This window comes from Echeneis naucrates, chromosome 22 (assembly GCF_900963305.1).
Source record: "Echeneis naucrates chromosome 22, fEcheNa1.1, whole genome shotgun sequence".
Taxonomy (NCBI): Eukaryota; Metazoa; Chordata; class Actinopteri; order Carangiformes; family Echeneidae; genus Echeneis; species Echeneis naucrates.
Window position 1 is genome coordinate 99,331 of NC_042532.1, and position 16,171 is coordinate 115,501.

Here is a 16,171-nt window from a genome sequence, read left to right on the forward strand (position 1 = left end):
ACAGTGTAAAAACTGGCTAAAAACATAAAAAATGGCCAATTCCTGTTAATTAAGGGTATTTAGTGATCATTTCTTGTCCATCTACACCAATTTGCTGCATAATTGTGCTTTCACCAAGTAAAAAAAAAACCAATGGCACAATGTATAAACAAAATATGTACCTTTAATCAAATAGGAACTTCTGCACATTTACAGCATTACAGTATACAGTATTTAGAGAATTGGACAATGGAAATGTAAACAATTTACATAGGGTTAGGGTTAATATACAGTAAATGCACTGGCAATACATTAATATTTAAGGATGTTATCTGTAAAATTAAGGTATTTAACAATCAATTAAATAAAATGAACAAATATTCACTGGGAGTCATCCTCTATCATATATCAAATATGATTTGTGTTTTCAGTTGGAAAGGAGATGCAGGAATCAGGACTGGACCTCTGGATCTTGGCAACTGTGGCAAAAATTGTGAGCTGTGTGTGAGCTAGAAAAGACTTTTTAATATATGAAATGTAAAAAAAATATATGTATATATTTATATATATGTATATAAAATTTTCACATTAAAATTAAATTAGAAAAAATAAAGAAAATTGGTCCTTTAATGTGAGCGCCTGGTGGCCGGGTCTACCATGGGGCCTGGCCGGGCCAAGCCCGAAGAAGCCACATGGACTTTGTTCCTCCACCCTGTGGGCCCACCTCCTGCAGGGGAGACCGATGGGGTTGGATGCACTGCCAAATGGGTGGCAGTAGAGGCCCGGACAGCATAGACTGGCTCTGGGAATGTGGTACGTCACCTCGATGTGGGGGAGGCTACCAGTTGGATTTGCTGGGGCTTACATCCTCGCACATCCGAGGTTCTGGAGCCATGCTCCTTGATAGGGGTTGGACTCTTGTCTGCAGTTGCCCAAGACATGAGGCACCAGGTGAGTGTGGGGATACTCACAAGTCCCCGGCTGAGTACCACTGTGTTCGGGTTTACCCCGTTTGACGGGAGGGTTGCCTCCCTGCAATTTCGGGTTGGTAAAACTCTGACTGCTGTTTGTGTGCATGCACCAAAAAGCAGTTTGGAGTATTTGGCCTTCTTGGAGAAACTAAACCAGGTCTTGTTGACTTAGAGTTTCTTATCATATCATCAGGGCTGTATGTTCTAGACACTCGGGTGAAGAGACGGGCTGAGCTGTCAACTGATCACCATGTGGTGGCGAGTTGGGTCAAGTCAAATCAAATCAAATCAGATTTATTTGTATAGCGCCAAATCATAACAAAGTTACATCAAGGCACTTTACATATAGAGCAGGTGTAGACCAAACTCTTTTAAATTATTTAAAGAGACCCAACAGATCTCCGGATGAGCAAGCACTTGGCGACAATGGAAAGGAAAAACTTCCTTTAAGAGGCAGAAACCTCGAGCAGGCTCCAGGGGCGTGGCCATCTGCCTCGACTGATTGGGTTGAGAGTGGGAGAGAGAGAGAGAGAGAGAGAGTGAGACAGGCATTGGAGGGGGAGGGTGTAGGCAGGAACATGTTGCTGCATGAAGTTCATGGAGTTGAGCTGTAGTACAGAATTCATGAAGATATGGGACCAGGAGGTGTTGTAGGAACATGCCACCACGTGCAGGATGAGGACAGGGAGAGAGAGGAGAGGAACTGGGAGAGACAGAGACTTTGGAAAAACATGGTTAGTAAATGCAGTATAAATGTGTAGAACTGGGTGAAACAGTGTTTTTTAAGAAGAATGGTTTTTATCAGCACATGCAAGGGGGGAGGAAGGGAGAGCAAGTGACAGGGAGGGAGAGAGAAAGAGGGAGAGAGGGAGAGAGGGTGACAGGGAGAGACAGAAAGAGAGAGAGGGAGAGAGAAGCTCAGTCCTTCCCCCAGCAGCCTAGGCCTACAGCAGTATAGCTAAAGAGTAGTAGACTTTAACTTTTTAATGATAACTATACAGGAAAGTTTTAAGCCTGGTCTTGAAAGTTACTAAAGAGTCCGCCCCCCGGACCGATGCTGGGAGTTGGTTCCATAGAAGAGGAGCCTGATAACTGAAAGATCTGCCTCCAGATTTTCTCTTGGAGACTCTAGAAACCACAAGTAAACCTCCATCTAGAGAGTGGAGTGGCCTGATAGGACAGTAAGGAAATATGAGCTCTCTGAGATATGATGGAGCTTGGCCATTAAGAGATTTATATGTTAAAAGAAGGATTTTGAATTCTACTCTATATTTTACTGGCAGCCAATGAAGAGCAGCTAACACAGGAGAGATATGATCTCTTTTCCTAGTTCCTGTTAATATCGTGCAGCAGCGTTCTGAATCAACTGAAGGCCTTTTAGAGATTTGTTTGGACATCCAGATAGTAATGAGTTACAGTAGTCCAGCCTAGAATTTACAAATGCATCGACTATTTTTTCTGCATCATCCTGAGAAAGGATGTTTCTGATTTTCCTAATGTTTCTCAGGTGGAAGAAAGCTGCCCGACTAACTTGTTTTATGTGAGGGACAAATGACATGTCCTGGTCAAAGGTTACTTCAAGGTTTCTTACAGTGGAGCTGGAAGCCAAAGTGATGCCATCCAGACTGATGAGATGATTAGATAGTATTTTTCTGAGGTGCTTTGGGCCAATAGAGTACAATAACTTCTGCTTTGTCAGAGTTGAGAAGTAAAACATTTCCAGTCATCCAGACTTTTATGTCTTCAAGACATGCCTGCAGTCTGACTATCTGAGTGGCTTCATTGATAGGTACAGCTGAGTGTTTTCTGCATAGCAGTGGAAGTTGATGCTGTGTTTCCTGATAATGTTGCCTAGAGCAAGCAGATAAAGCGTAAAGAGGATTGGTCCAAGTACCAACTGATGTCTATCTGATAAGTAGGATTTGAACCACCTTAGTGCAGTTCCTTTAATTCCAATTTCATTTTCCAGTCTCTAGACTGGAGATCTAGAAGGAGAAGTATGGAGGGTGATCCATTGTCTGAAGCCATCATGTGCTATGATGGGCTCTAAATCCTGATTGAAACTGTTAAAAAAAACTGTTCCCATCATGGTCAAGTAGTTGTTTTGCTACAGCTTTCTCAATGATTTCAGAAATAAATAGAAGGTTCGATATGGGTCTACAGTTTGCCAAAACATCTGGATCAAGATTAGGCTTTTTAAGCTGGGGTTTGATGACCGCGGTCTTAAGTGCCTGAGGTACATAACCCAGAAATAAAGTCAGATTAATCAAATCTAGAATGAACAGCTCAATTAAATAAAAGATCTCTTTAAAGAGGCTAGTTGGAACTGGGTCTAATAGACAGGTTGGCGGTCTGGATGATGAAACTATAGAAGCTAGCTCTGAGAGAAGGTGAGAATGATTCCAGATGTAAAAGAGGCGTTGCATCTGATTCAGGAGTTGCTGTATTCAGTAGGAGATTTTTATCTAACGTAGGCAAGAGCTGATAAATTCTTTCTCTGATCGTGAGAATTTTATCTGTAAAAAAGTTAATAAAATCATCACTGGTTCAACTGAGCTATGGCTCTCTGTCAGTCTGGCTACAGTGCTGAAGAGAAACCTGGGGTTGTTCTTGTTTTCTTCTATGAGTGCTGAGTAATATTTTCTTCTAGCGTTGCTGGGAGGTTTTTTATGTTTTTAGGCTATCTTTCCAGGCTCTGTGAGACTCTTCTGACTTACTGGAACGCCAATTTCTTTCTAATTTCGTTGATGTCTGCTTTCAGGCACGGATTTGGTAATTATACCAGGGAGCCAGCCTCCTCAGTTTGAATACTTACTTTTTGAGAGGGGTGGCATTGTTGAGATTTGAACACAGTGTGGCCATAGTGCTAGTCACAAGGTCATCAACCTGCGTATGGGAGAAATCCTCATTTGAATTTAGATATGGCATTGTTGGGAATGATGACCAAATGTTCTCTTTAAATTTAGCCACAGCAGCTTCAGATAAACATCTTAGCTGTTTATCTTATCTTTATCTTATCTTTAGCTATAGCTGAATTTATTCCTCAATGCTGTGGAGCCCATTAAATAAACTCAAATGTAATAAGGTAATAGTCAGTCAGGAGAGAGTTCTAAGCTTTTCAATTTCAATGCCATATGTTAGGACAAGATCAAGGATGTGATTGTAGAAGTGAGTGGGTTCATTCACATGCTGGAAAAAGCCAATTGAGTCTAGTAGGGAAAGAAACCCAGAACTAAGGCTGTCGCTTTCTACATCAACATGTATATTGAAATCTCCCAGAATAATGATTTTATCTGTACTGAGTACTAACTCTGATATAAACTCAGAAAACTCTGATAGGAATTCTGAGTACGGACCAGGTGGACGGTATACTGTAACTAACAGAACTGGTTTTTCACCTTTCCAGTCTGAGTGGGAAAGACTAAGAGTGAGGCTTTCAAAAGACCTACAGCCAGATTTTGGTCTGGGGTTGATTAATAGGCTTGACTGAAATATTGCAGCCACCCCCCCTCCTCGACCTGTGGTACGAGGGATATGAAAGTTAACATGAGTTGAGGGTGTAGCTTCATTAATGCTAACATACTCATCCTGCTGCAGCCACATTTCAGTTATACAAAATAAATCAATACGATGATCAGCTACGAGATCATTTACTAGTAGAGATTTTGATGATAATGATTGAAAATTTAACAGTTATAGATTATTGTTTTTAGCTCCTCTTTTTTTTAGTTTGGGTTTATTAACTTATTAAATTAAATTAAAATTTAGGTGGTCGGGGGACAGACACAGTTTCTATAGACCTAAACATAGACAGAGACTCTATTCTATCCTCGGCAGGTGACCGCTCTGACTGAGACGCAGAGGAGGGTGTTATACTGCGGCTCTGCCTCCTGGTCTCAACCCGGGATTGTCAGGGTTTTGGATTTCTAATAAAATCGGCCATATTCCTAGAAATGAGAGCGGCCCCGTCCACGGTGGGATGGACACCATCTCTCCTAATTAGACCAGGTCTCCCTCAGAAAGTCTTCCAGTTATTAATCTAGCCCAGGTTGTTTTCAGGACACCACCTTGACAGCCAGCATCTAAATGACGACATGCGGCTGTACATGTCGTCACTGGTCCGGTTGGGGAGGGGGCCCGAGAAAACTACAGTGTCCGACATCGATTCCACATTCATTTTTGTGACTCCCGACTGGCTAAGTTGGGTGTCGTTATTGCTGACGTGAATAACAATATTAGCATATTTACATTTACCCTTGCAGTTTCAGATAAGACTGGATGTCGCCTGCTCTGGCCCCCGGGATACACTTCACTATGGCCGCCGGTGTCGCTAACTTCACATTCCTCAGAATAGAATCACCAATCACTAGAGTCGGCTTTTCAGCGGGTGTGTCGCTGAGAGGGGAGAACCTGTTGGAACGTGAACGTGAACTGGTCGGTGGTGAACCGGGGGCTGCTTCCTACGACTATGCCTCTTGTCTTAAACCTAGTGTTGATGTGAAAATAATTTTCTGTCGGATTAATCGAGTGAATTAGGAAATAATAGCAGAACAACAGTGGAAACAACATGAGATAACACAGAGCACAGCAGAGAGCACAACCACCAGTGACTGGAAATGACGCAACACGCTTACCGCAAACTGGGCAAACAGAACTGGGTTCTGCTGCCCAGTTCTGCCCGGTTCTGATGGCAAGTGGCAGAGGAAACCTATGGACAGATCTGGTAGGGCCAAACGTTTAGTGCGGGTGAACTGGGAACATCTGGAGGAGGCCCCTGTCCAGGAGACCTTCAATACCCACCTCCAGCAGAGATTTTCTGACATCCTTGTTGGGGGTGGGGGTATAAAGCTCGAGTGGCTGATGCTCAAATCCTCAAATCCTCCATTGCCAAAGCAGCAGCGGACTGTCTGAAGTTCCTGGGTGCCTCAAGGGATAGCAACCCTCAGACAGGGTTAGGGTGAACACCGGTGGTCAGGGAAGCTGTCTGACTGAAGAAGGAGGTCTTACCTTGGGGACTACAGAGGCAGTTGCAGGGATTTGAAGGGCTTGAGGGGCTGCAGCCGCAGTGGTCGTGGAGACAAAGCAGAGGGTGTGGGAGAGGCTTGGTGAAGACATGGAGATGGACTTTCGGTCCGCACTAAAGTTGTTCTGGAAGACTGTCCGGCACCTCAGGCTGGGAAAGCAGGGAACCATCGAAGCTGCATACAGCAAAGATAGGATGTTGCTGACCTTAAATGAGGAGATTGTCGGTTTGTGGAAGAAATACTTTGAGGAATACCTGAATCTGACGTCCCCACACTCTGAGTCAGAGACAGAGCTGGAGGAGGGGGGTCATTGTCTATTTCTAGGCAGAGTTAGGGAGGAGAAAGGTTGCAGTTCGGGGGGCTCAGCATCGCATATGACCTTCAGCTCTCACTGGACAGGTTCAGCTGAGTTTGAAGCAGCTAGGATGAGGATCAGCACCTCCAAATCAGAGGCCATGGTTCTCTGCCGGAAACCAATGGACTGCCTACTCCAAGTCAGGAATGAGTCCTTACCCCAAAATCAAAATCAAATCAAATCAGATTTATTTGTATAGCGCCAAATCATAACAAAGTTACATCAAGGCACTTTACATATAGAGCAGGTCTAGACCAAACTCTTTCTAAATTTATTTAAATAGACCCAACAGATCCCCCGATGAGCAAGCACTTGGCAACAGTGGCAAGGAAAAACTTCCTTTAAGAGGCAGAAACCTCGAGCAGAACCAGGCTCAGGGGGGGCGGCCATCTGCCTCGACCGGTTGGGTTGAGAGTGGGAGAGGGAGAGAGAGAGAGACAGGCATTGGAGGGGGGGGTGTAGGCAGGAACATGTTGTTGCATGAAGTTCATGGAGTTGAGCTGTAATACAGACATCATGCTATATGGGACCAGCAGGTGTTGCAGGAACATGGGTGGCGATGAGTCACCACCTGCAGGATGAGGACAGGGAGAGAGAGGAGAGGAACTGGGAGAGACAGAGACTTTGGCAGAACATGGTTAGTAAATGCAGTATAAATGCTTAGAACTGGGTGAAACTGTTGTTTTGTTTTTTTTTAGAAGGATGGTTTTTATCAGCGCATGCAAGGAGGGAGTTAGAGAGAAAGAGGGAGAGGGGGAGAGAGGGTGACAGGGAGAGACAGAGAGAGAGAGAGAGAGAGAAGCTCAGTCCTTCCCCCAGCAGCCTAGGCCTATAGCAGCATACCTAAAGAGTAGAGGACTTTTTAACTGTACGCTCTGTCATACAGGAAAGTTTTAAGCCTGGTCTTGAAAGTTACTAAAGAGTCCGCCCCCCGGACCGATGCTGGGAGTTGGTTCCATAGAAAAGGAGCCTGATAACTGAACGATCTGCCTCCAGATTTACTCTTGGAGACTCTAGGAACCACAAGTAAACCTCCATCTAGAGAGTGGAGTGGCCTGCTAGGACAGTAAGGAACTATGAGCTCTCTGAGATACGATGGAGCTTGGCCATTAAGAGCTTTATACAGCAGCTAACACGGGAGAGATGTGATCTCTTTTCCTAGTTCCTGTTAATATTCATGCAGCAGCGTTCTGAATTAACTGAAGGCCTTTTAGAGATTTGTTTGGACATTCAGATAGTAATGGGTTACAGTAGTCCAGCCTACAAGTTACAAATGCATGGGCTAGTTTTTCTGCATCATCCTGAGAAAGGATGTTTCTGATTTTCCTAATGTTTCTCAGGTGGAAGAAAGCTGCCCGACTAACATGTTTTATGTGAGGGACAAAGGACATGTCCTGGTCAAAAATTACTCCAAGGTTTCTTACAGTGGAGCTGGAAGCCAAAGTAATGCCGTCTGATGAGATGATTAGATAGTATTTTTCTGAGGTGCTTAGGACCGAGTACAATAACTTCTGCTTTGTCAGAGTTGAGAAGTAAAAAATTTCCAGTCATCCAGACTTTTATGTCTTCAAGACATGCCTGCAGTCTGACTATCTGACTGACTTCATTTGGCTTCATTGATAGGTACAGTGAAGTAGTTTTAGTATCTCAGGGTGTTGTTGTTCACGAGTGGGGGGGCTATGGAGCATGAGATTTGTTAGCTTAGCAGCTAGCAATTTCATCATCACATTGAGCTTATAAAAAAAAAACAACAAAAAAACTCAGCTAACTCACAGGCGGAAACATAGTTTTTAACTCAACAAATCCTCATTCACAACTCAACGAAACAAAAAACAGCGTGACAGACAGCAGGTGGACACAATTACCAGCCCCCCCGAAAAAAAAAGTTTACCTCATCTAAATATACTTTTTACTCTTATTTCTCACTTATTCTCACTAGTCCCTTGCTGCCTCTTAAAGGAAGTTTTCCCTTGCCACTGTCGCCAAGTGCTTGCTCATTGGGGGATCTGTTGGGTCTCTTTAAATAATTTTATAAATAGTCTGGTCTCGACCTGCTCTTCATGTAAAGTGCCTTGATGTAACTTTGTTATGATTTGGCGCTATACAAATAAATCTGATTTGATTTGACTGGTGTGATGCTGTTAACCATTTTGATCTCCAAAGTGCACAGTACAGATCACTGTGCCGTGGGGAGGTGTTAAGGAAACTAAAACAAGAAGGATACTCGTCACCAGAAATGCTCACTGGTAGACCTATGTCTACACCACAACTACACCACCAAGAGGTCCTGATAAGGGACTGTCGCTTGAGCAATTTCAAGATGAGCTAAAAGCATACATGAAACAACTAACTGCTATCCATAGATAACTTGCAGTAAAATGCCAGAGAGGTCAACCAGGACCAGGACCAGGATTCAGCCTGACCAGTGGTGCCAGGAGATCAGGTCTATTGGAAAGTCTTCTGATGAAAGGGGCACAAGCCTAGGCGTGAGAGACCTTACAAAGTTGTAAGAGCAACACCAATGGCTGTCCAGGTGGAAGGAAGCAAGACGTGGTATCACCAGTAGGGGAAAGGGCAGTATAAAATTGACAGAGAATGATGAGGAGAATGACTATGTGGCGCAAACCAGTGACAAGCACTCTCCTGTTGGTGCCATTAGGCAATCTGGGACAGATGAAGCCAGTGCCAACCAGCCCCTGCCAGGCTCCAGAAGATCCATGCGACTGCAGGACACTGGAAGGAAAGCACCAGACCATGAAAGGAGCCACTCCTAAAGATTCACAGTTGGTGATCTCCTGTTTCTAACAGTATATGGTGTATACATTTTAACAGCTCATTTGTGTTGTGTTACTACAATGTATTATTCTGCACTGATGGTCAGATGCGATCCAACATATCCAAAGCCTCGCTGGCTAACATCGCCCAGCTGTTTTTACAGTGTTTGTGAAATGGATGCCGGTGGAAGTAAAGTCAACAAAATCAAAAAGTATCAACTCATTTATTTCATGTGACTATACAGTTCATTTCAAAAACTCAAAGTGAGAGTGCTCATGGAGTCAACTATTAAAAAGGACAGCTGATGGATCATGCAGGAAACGAGAAACTCTTTGATCACTTGACTCCACTGACTGGACATTCTGAGGACAGAAACTCAATGGGATCATTGGGATTTCAAACTTGATCATTTCAATTGCAGCACCACCTGCAACACAAACACATGAACCATCATTTCATGACTGAGATCTCCAAACAGCTGGGATTATTAATAATTTATGAAACATTTGAATTGATTTCAGCTCAGTACTAGTTCATGCAGCTTTAGAACTCTTCATCTGTCTTCACCATTGAAGATCAGCACCAACACTGTTGTTTCAAGCAGTCCCCGTTTTCTTCTTCACCATGTTCACAAAAGTTTTAACCTTTTACTCAAAGTGCAGCCACCTTCACAAGTTCTTTCCTTACCACCCAAACAACAGTCATAGTGTTTACAGAACATGATTATGTTACAGTGAAGTTGACATCTGACCTTTTGAATATAGATTCATTATCTCATTTCATCCTTTTGGGACAGTTAAATTCTGTCATTATTACTGAGGATTTCTCATCTTAACCTTTGAAATAGCTAAACAACAGTGTTACAGCTATATGACAACACAATGACAGAGCTGTATGTTTACATAGCTACAAAATCCATGTATCATTTGTTCTTTCTATTTTCAATTGGCAATCAAAAAAAAATCTAAAAATTAAAAGGTGATGTTATTTTGTTTTTAATACACCACAAAGAAGTAAAAAAAAAATTTTTTTTTATATATCAATTTTAAGCTGATCAAAAACACGAAATGGAAAAACTGACCACAGGACTGAATTCAATTTAAATATTTAATTGGTTGGGTTTACATGATCCGGAAATGGCTCTGTGCGCGGTTGTTCGGATAATGTAGTTGGCTATCATGGCGGCACTGGAACCACACACTAAATTGATTAAGGACTTGTTCAACAGTGGGTTGACACACAACGAAAATTCCTGCAGATCTGAGAAGAAAAAATCATAACTCAGACACAGAACTGGAGGGCGCTTTGATTCATTCTATATGTGTGGTAAGTTATCATTCAGATTTCCACAGTATATTGCATATATTATACATTTATATTTATTGCCAATAAATGTGGAATCCCATGACAGATGGGACCATCATATGGCCGGGAATTCATGACCGGCTATGTCTTCACTGGGGCTGCATGCGGGAGAAGGTCGGGCTGGAAGAACCCTAAGAGAGCTCATACCATGAGTTCGAGTGTCAGGTAATACTTGTGAATATATCGAGTCTGACTGTCAATCAAAATTCATTATTTATTTATTATTAAATTAAAGTTTGGCCAATTAACTAAAAGTACTACAATATTTGTTTATTGTTATTTTTGTAAGTATATGTGAGGACAAGACAGACAGTAGTTCATAGCCGCCCCCTATATTATTTTATTTCATTTTATTCGATGTTTTGTTAAATAGTCCAGTCCAATAGTGCTCCAGTCTCCTGAGCTCAGACATGGCACATAGAAAGATAGGAGTTGTTACCCTTTTCTGCCACAAGAGTTAGATACCCTTTAGTGAGCGCTTTTGCCAGCAGTAAACACTGACCGCACACATTTCATTGTTGTACCAAGATTCATTGTCAATTCTGTATGTTTTGCAGAACCCAGCAAACAAACAACATAAAAAGTCGCACTGAGTCCTCACTCACGTGTGCACCATATATTACAAATGACTCTTTTGTAAAAACATTTTCTGAAGATTGTGTGCTCATTATTTAATTTTCTTCCCCAAGGTCCTCGTATTTTTAAATTCAACTCCATACCATGCTGAATTTATGGGTCATTTAGGCGAAAACGAAAAAGCTTGGGATGTTTGGAGTTACACACTTTTTGGCTGCTACAGCAGCAAAATTGTTGCACATTAGACCATGTCAGTGAAAAACAACCTTGTGATTTATGAGGATGTTTACAGGTGAATATTTTCACAACTACCATTATTATTGTGATAATTTTCAGTTAAATTCAGTGTAGTAACGTAAACATTATTTTATTCCAGATCTGCAGTTGTGAACCATGGCACGTGGGACCAAGTTCAGGTTGATCATGGCAGGGAGTTCTACCTGTGCTTTTACATGCAGGAGAGGCTGTCAAGATACAGACACAACCTCAGCAGGCCACCATACCTCCAAACCAAATCAATCAAGTGTGAGGGTTGTATGAAAGATCTAACAGAAATTATTGGTGCTTCATGCACTGTCACCTTCCTTAATTGAGGATGAGCATTAAACATATTAAGCAAAAAACCACAAACCCTGCGCAACTACTGTTTATGTGTAATCTTCTTTGTGGTGTGCAATATGTTTTTTACTATTATTTTGTTTATATAATTTATTATTGTTCTTTTAGCCTTGAACTGCACTTCATACTTTATATTTGATCTGTGTGCTTTTTACTGTACTGTCAGTGCTGTGCTGTAACCTCAATTACTATCTATCGCAGATTGCAGACATGTACTGTTTATACTGTACATAATCACCAATGTACATCCATTCAGTAGTGATTTACATTGCACTATTTGTTTAGATTACATCTTAACAGCTGATACATACACTTTTTACTTTTCACATTTTGTTTCGTGCTTTTATGTGCTCATACTTATTTCTACATACTTTTATATAATCTTATCTATCCCTTAACTTGATTTGTTAGCCTTACTGTCCATGTTATTAATTATTATTACAAATAAATAAATTGACAACAATAATAATATTTTTTTATATTTTATTATTATTATTTTATTTTTACTTGTTTACATGCTCGTAGAATGTTAGTGGGTATAAATATTGTAAATATTTTAATATTTCAACCATTGCATGGTATCCTCTCTGTCTGTGTTCTGTTAGACGCGCATTTCTACTACACAGTGTTGAATGATGTTACCTCTGGAGCTGAACTCCATAAAAAAAAAAAAAAAAAAAAAAAAAAAAATCTATTTAGGGTGCCTCAATGTTTGGCTGAGCAGCATGTCAACTCACTACTGTAAACTACTGTAACAGTTGAGGATAGAGTCTGTATCTGGACAGACTAAGAGTTTTAACAGGTTACGAGCTCTTCATCGAGTTGAGAAAGGTGCCAAATCTTAGAGAGACAGATATCCTACACAGGTCACCGTCTCCACATGAATCATAGTTAGACTTGTGTTACTCAGAAACCTGTTCACCTTAGTGACACAGAAAGACATATTTAACATGAATCATTTGTTAACTACAGTGGAGGATCAGTTTTGTATTCCTCCTATACTGTCCGTCAGGGAGCTTCGTGTGGTTTTGTGTCTGGACACTGAACCTCTATCTCGATCCCCACTCCCTCACTTTGTAACATGCTCTGATGATGCTACTTAACAATGTTGTTTGGTATCTGGCTTATTAATATATTCCTTATGAATGGTTGACCATGTCTGTGTCTGGCTTCTTTGGTCAAATATGAAATCACTGCAGTGCAGTGATACAGCAACTGATTTCCAAATATCCTTCATGTTTGATCTGAGTCACATGACAACCAGCACCTGGAACTAGAGTTCAAATCTGGGACATACTCTCTCACCTTGTTGGCAGCCTCAAGTGAACTGATGAGAGCATTTAACTCATCTCTGTTCATCTCCATGGCAACAGACCGCAGGGCCCCATCCTCTCTCAGGTCCAGACTCAGGCTGAGCAGTGGGATGTGAAGGGATGAAATCTTATCACTTGACAGAGCTAGCTGCAGGATCAGAAAGTGCAGATGCTATTTAGGAGTGACATTTAGATTTCAGTATGACTCTTCCAACCAGCATTCATCACAGCCGATCAGTGTCTGAATGAATATGAATGAATAAGGTAAATAATGAAGTTACTTCTCGAACCATAGTGTGGTTTCTGGAGCATGAGCATTAAAACACTGAATGATTTAAATCTGCTATTTTCAAAAGTGTGGGGTGCTCCTCACTGGTGGGGAATAGAGAAAGTACAGGCAGGGCATGAAATACCAAAGGAAATTTTACTTTTCATGCCTATCCTTACAAATGCCTTCCTTTAGGGTTAGTAAGTAATCATTCATAGCCTACATGAAGCATAAATGAAAGATAACATAACATAGTAGACAAGGGGAGAAACCTAGAACCAGGGTGTGAAAATAATGACTAACATTGGCATGTTAGTTGCAGTGGAACAAGAGACATATTTTCACCCAGAGGGGCAGCAGGCTAGTGTGGACTTTAATGTTACAAAATGGATACATTTGTAACACAGACCACAAAAGTTGGTGATAGATAAACCATGATGTTGCTTCATTAGATTAGAATTTTTTTTTTTTTTTTAACTTGGCACACTTCCAGCATTTTATTGGGGCACTGGGGAAAGGTGGGGTCATTTCCCCCCTTGGGAAATGACCGAAAAAGTTTGAGTAACGCTGATTTGAAGAAAAATGAGGCTGTGAGATTTACATTACTCAAACAGACTTGTCAGAACAAAGCTCTTTTACATAAGAGGATGATCTAGACCTGATCTTTCAGCAGCAACCCATTAAAATTTAAGAGTCCAGTCACCTTCAGCTGCCAGTCAAAGTCCTGCAGCATAGCAGAGGAGATGAAGTTGGTAATGTCCAGCAGAGCTCGGCGGATCTCCTCCTCTCTGGCTCTCAGTACCTTAAGTACGTTCTCAGTATGACTGCTGCCCAAACCTGACAGCTCAGCAAGCACCTGTCCCAAGCAAACAGGAAGTCACTTGAGAATCTGCAACATCAGCAGCCATCCACTAGGGGTATGCAATATTGTATTGCTTACGTAATACCAATATGAATTATGATTATGATACCTGGGCAAAAATAAATATTGGCAAATAGGAATTGATGGGCAGCACAGTGGCATAGTGGTTAGCGCTGTTGCCCCACGATAAGAAGGCCGCGGGTTTGGTTCCCGGGCCTGGGGCCTTTCTGTGTGGAGTTTGCATGTTCTCCCTGTACCTGCGTGGGTTTCCTCTGGGTACTCAAGTTCCCTCCCACCATCCAGAAAAACTGAAAAACTTGTTCTGATAGAGCTAATAGCCAAGTGTGTGTGTGTCAGGTTTTTCATCAAGAGTGATCAGCGCAGGGCACTAGTTGCATCACGTTAGTTCGATTGCTAATGGTGTCATTTGCCATTTGTCTCCCATTCGCTATCACTCTTCAAGCTGTCCTAATGAGTAGGGGGTGCAAAAAAAAAAGTGATCAATGCAGCAAAAAGTTTAGGGTTAGTTTTTGCGCAATATCTCATTCAATGGCACTATCATTTAGTGTTGGTATTTACATTGAATACTTCAGGGAATTTTTGCATTTTTGTATCACTCTATATCACATCTATATCATCAATAATTATCACAAAAATCCTGGGAAATATTGTGATACCAAGTTTCAGCCAACCACTAGCCACTGCACATCCAGCTGCTCTGCCACTGAAGCTCAAGGTTCAAACACTTGCTTCCTTCAGTCTGATATACTACATTAGTGACTTACATCACACAACGTTTATATCCACAGGTAAACACTGAGATTGTTAATAATCTGTAACATATAATAGTCAAATTAAAAAAAAGCCTGACTAAGATGAACAGATTCTCGCTGTGGTCATCTCACCTCCTCATCAGAGCTGTTATTCAATGCTGCCAATCGGAAGATGGCTGTCAGGGAATGGAGCAGCTCCACCCACTCTTCCAGGCTCCAAACAGTGCTGTAATCCTCCCTGTGAGGAGGTTCCCGCCCACAGAGTCCATCCACCACCCTATGACATAGCTACACACCCGGCAGGACAGTTAGGGCTCGAGTGTAGTTTTCATGTGTGTATGGGGTTGTGAATCCTCAGAGATCAACAGCTGACCAGTCAAAGTTCCTGCTGCTGCTCTGTTCCCAGGTTTTGAATTGATCTGAGTCAAATGTAAAATGAGCTAAAGATATGCCATAACGATGACACAACCTGAGGACTGTTTATGAAGGACAGGTGACTTTGATGAACTGTGTAAAACAGCTCGGCTACACTTTCTAAGAGTCACGGTCCATACCACCTGTATACCGTGCATTATACGTGTTTTTATTTAAAATCTGTCTCTAGCTTTCCTGTGGCACGCTCTGTGTGGCCTCTCGATTCTTCCTGTTTATGGTATGAACGAAACACCAAGTGAATTCAACTGCTGTGAAAACCTACTGAACAAACCGATTAGATGTGTAACGCTAATATTATTTGTGAAGGCGGATTTGAATTCTACATGCTACCATGCAACCACATACGAAAAAACCAACAGAAACGCTGGTGCTGCTAACCGACGATTCTTGTCACAGACGCTGAGGTTAGTAACGTCATTAATCAAGTCGTGGTATCATTACTCGTGAAAACACCTAGCTCGTACCGTCACACTCTCCGCCACTGCTAACCTCCCAAGTAGATCCACCATGTTCTCCAGTGTTTCTGCTACCGCCTGCTGATCAGCTGATGCAAATCACATGGTCACAACATGCGTTCAGGCAGGCTTGGAAAAATTAACTTCTTTACATGCTTGTAGAATGTTAGTGTGTATAAATAATGTAAATATTTCAATATTTCAACCATTGCATGGTATCCTCTCTGTCTGTGTTCTACTACACAGATGTTACCTCTAGAGCTGAACTCCATAAAAAAAAGTCTATTTAGGGTGCCTCGATGTTTGGCCGAGCAGCAGCACGCCCAGTGAATCCATTGCGAATTTATAAAATGTTATTTCTTTCAATGACCCATCACTTGATGCCAAATGTAATGCAAAGGT

At 41.8% G+C, this 16,171-nt stretch overlaps 1 protein-coding gene and 1 long non-coding RNA gene across 5 annotated transcripts; one reads left to right on the forward strand and one right to left on the reverse strand.

Annotated features, from left to right (window-relative positions):
• Positions 1-1,519: 1,519 nt before the first annotated feature.
• LOC115036363 (uncharacterized) lies at positions 1,520-12,355 on the forward strand. 2 transcript variants are annotated; one of them, XR_003840387.1, is made up of 4 exons: positions 1,520-1,684; positions 8,989-10,430; positions 10,516-10,634; positions 11,422-12,355. It is a non-coding gene; the product is annotated as an uncharacterized LOC115036363 (long non-coding RNA). The 2 variants fall into 2 exon arrangements; XR_003840386.1 differs by lacking the exon at positions 1,520-1,684 and having other exon boundaries at positions 7,836-10,430.
• On the reverse strand, positions 5,470-15,842 carry commd8 (COMM domain containing 8). 3 transcript variants are annotated; one of them, XM_029494532.1, is made up of 5 exons: positions 15,779-15,842; positions 15,012-15,167; positions 13,948-14,100; positions 12,969-13,124; positions 5,470-6,148 (listed from the first exon to the last, which is right to left on the reverse strand). In XM_029494532.1, the coding sequence occupies exons 1-5, from the start codon at positions 15,821-15,823 to the stop codon at positions 6,119-6,121; spliced, it is 540 nt and encodes a 179-aa protein (XP_029350392.1). In that variant the 5' UTR covers positions 15,824-15,842; the 3' UTR covers positions 5,470-6,118. The 3 variants fall into 3 exon arrangements, with proteins under 3 accessions (XP_029350392.1, XP_029350391.1, XP_029350393.1); XM_029494531.1 differs by lacking the exon at positions 5,470-6,148 and adding an exon at positions 7,835-9,062; XM_029494533.1 differs by lacking the exon at positions 5,470-6,148 and adding an exon at positions 9,309-9,531.
• Between the last annotated feature and the right edge of the window lie 329 nt (positions 15,843-16,171).

Bases quoted from the DNA above. Each gene is read 5' to 3' on its own strand.
- commd8 (XM_029494531.1), bottom strand. From the start codon at position 15,823: ATGGTGGATCTACTTGGGAGGTTAGCAGTGGCGGAGAGTGTGACG. The intron at 14,101-15,011 runs GTGAGATGACCA...TGCTTGGGACAG, and splicing joins ATAACAGCTCTGATGAGGAG to GTGCTTGCTGAGCTGTCAGG. The intron at 9,063-12,968 runs GTGAGAGAGTAT...CTTTCCTTCCAG, and splicing joins CACTTGAGGCTGCCAACAAG to TGTCCTGCAGTCGCATGGAT.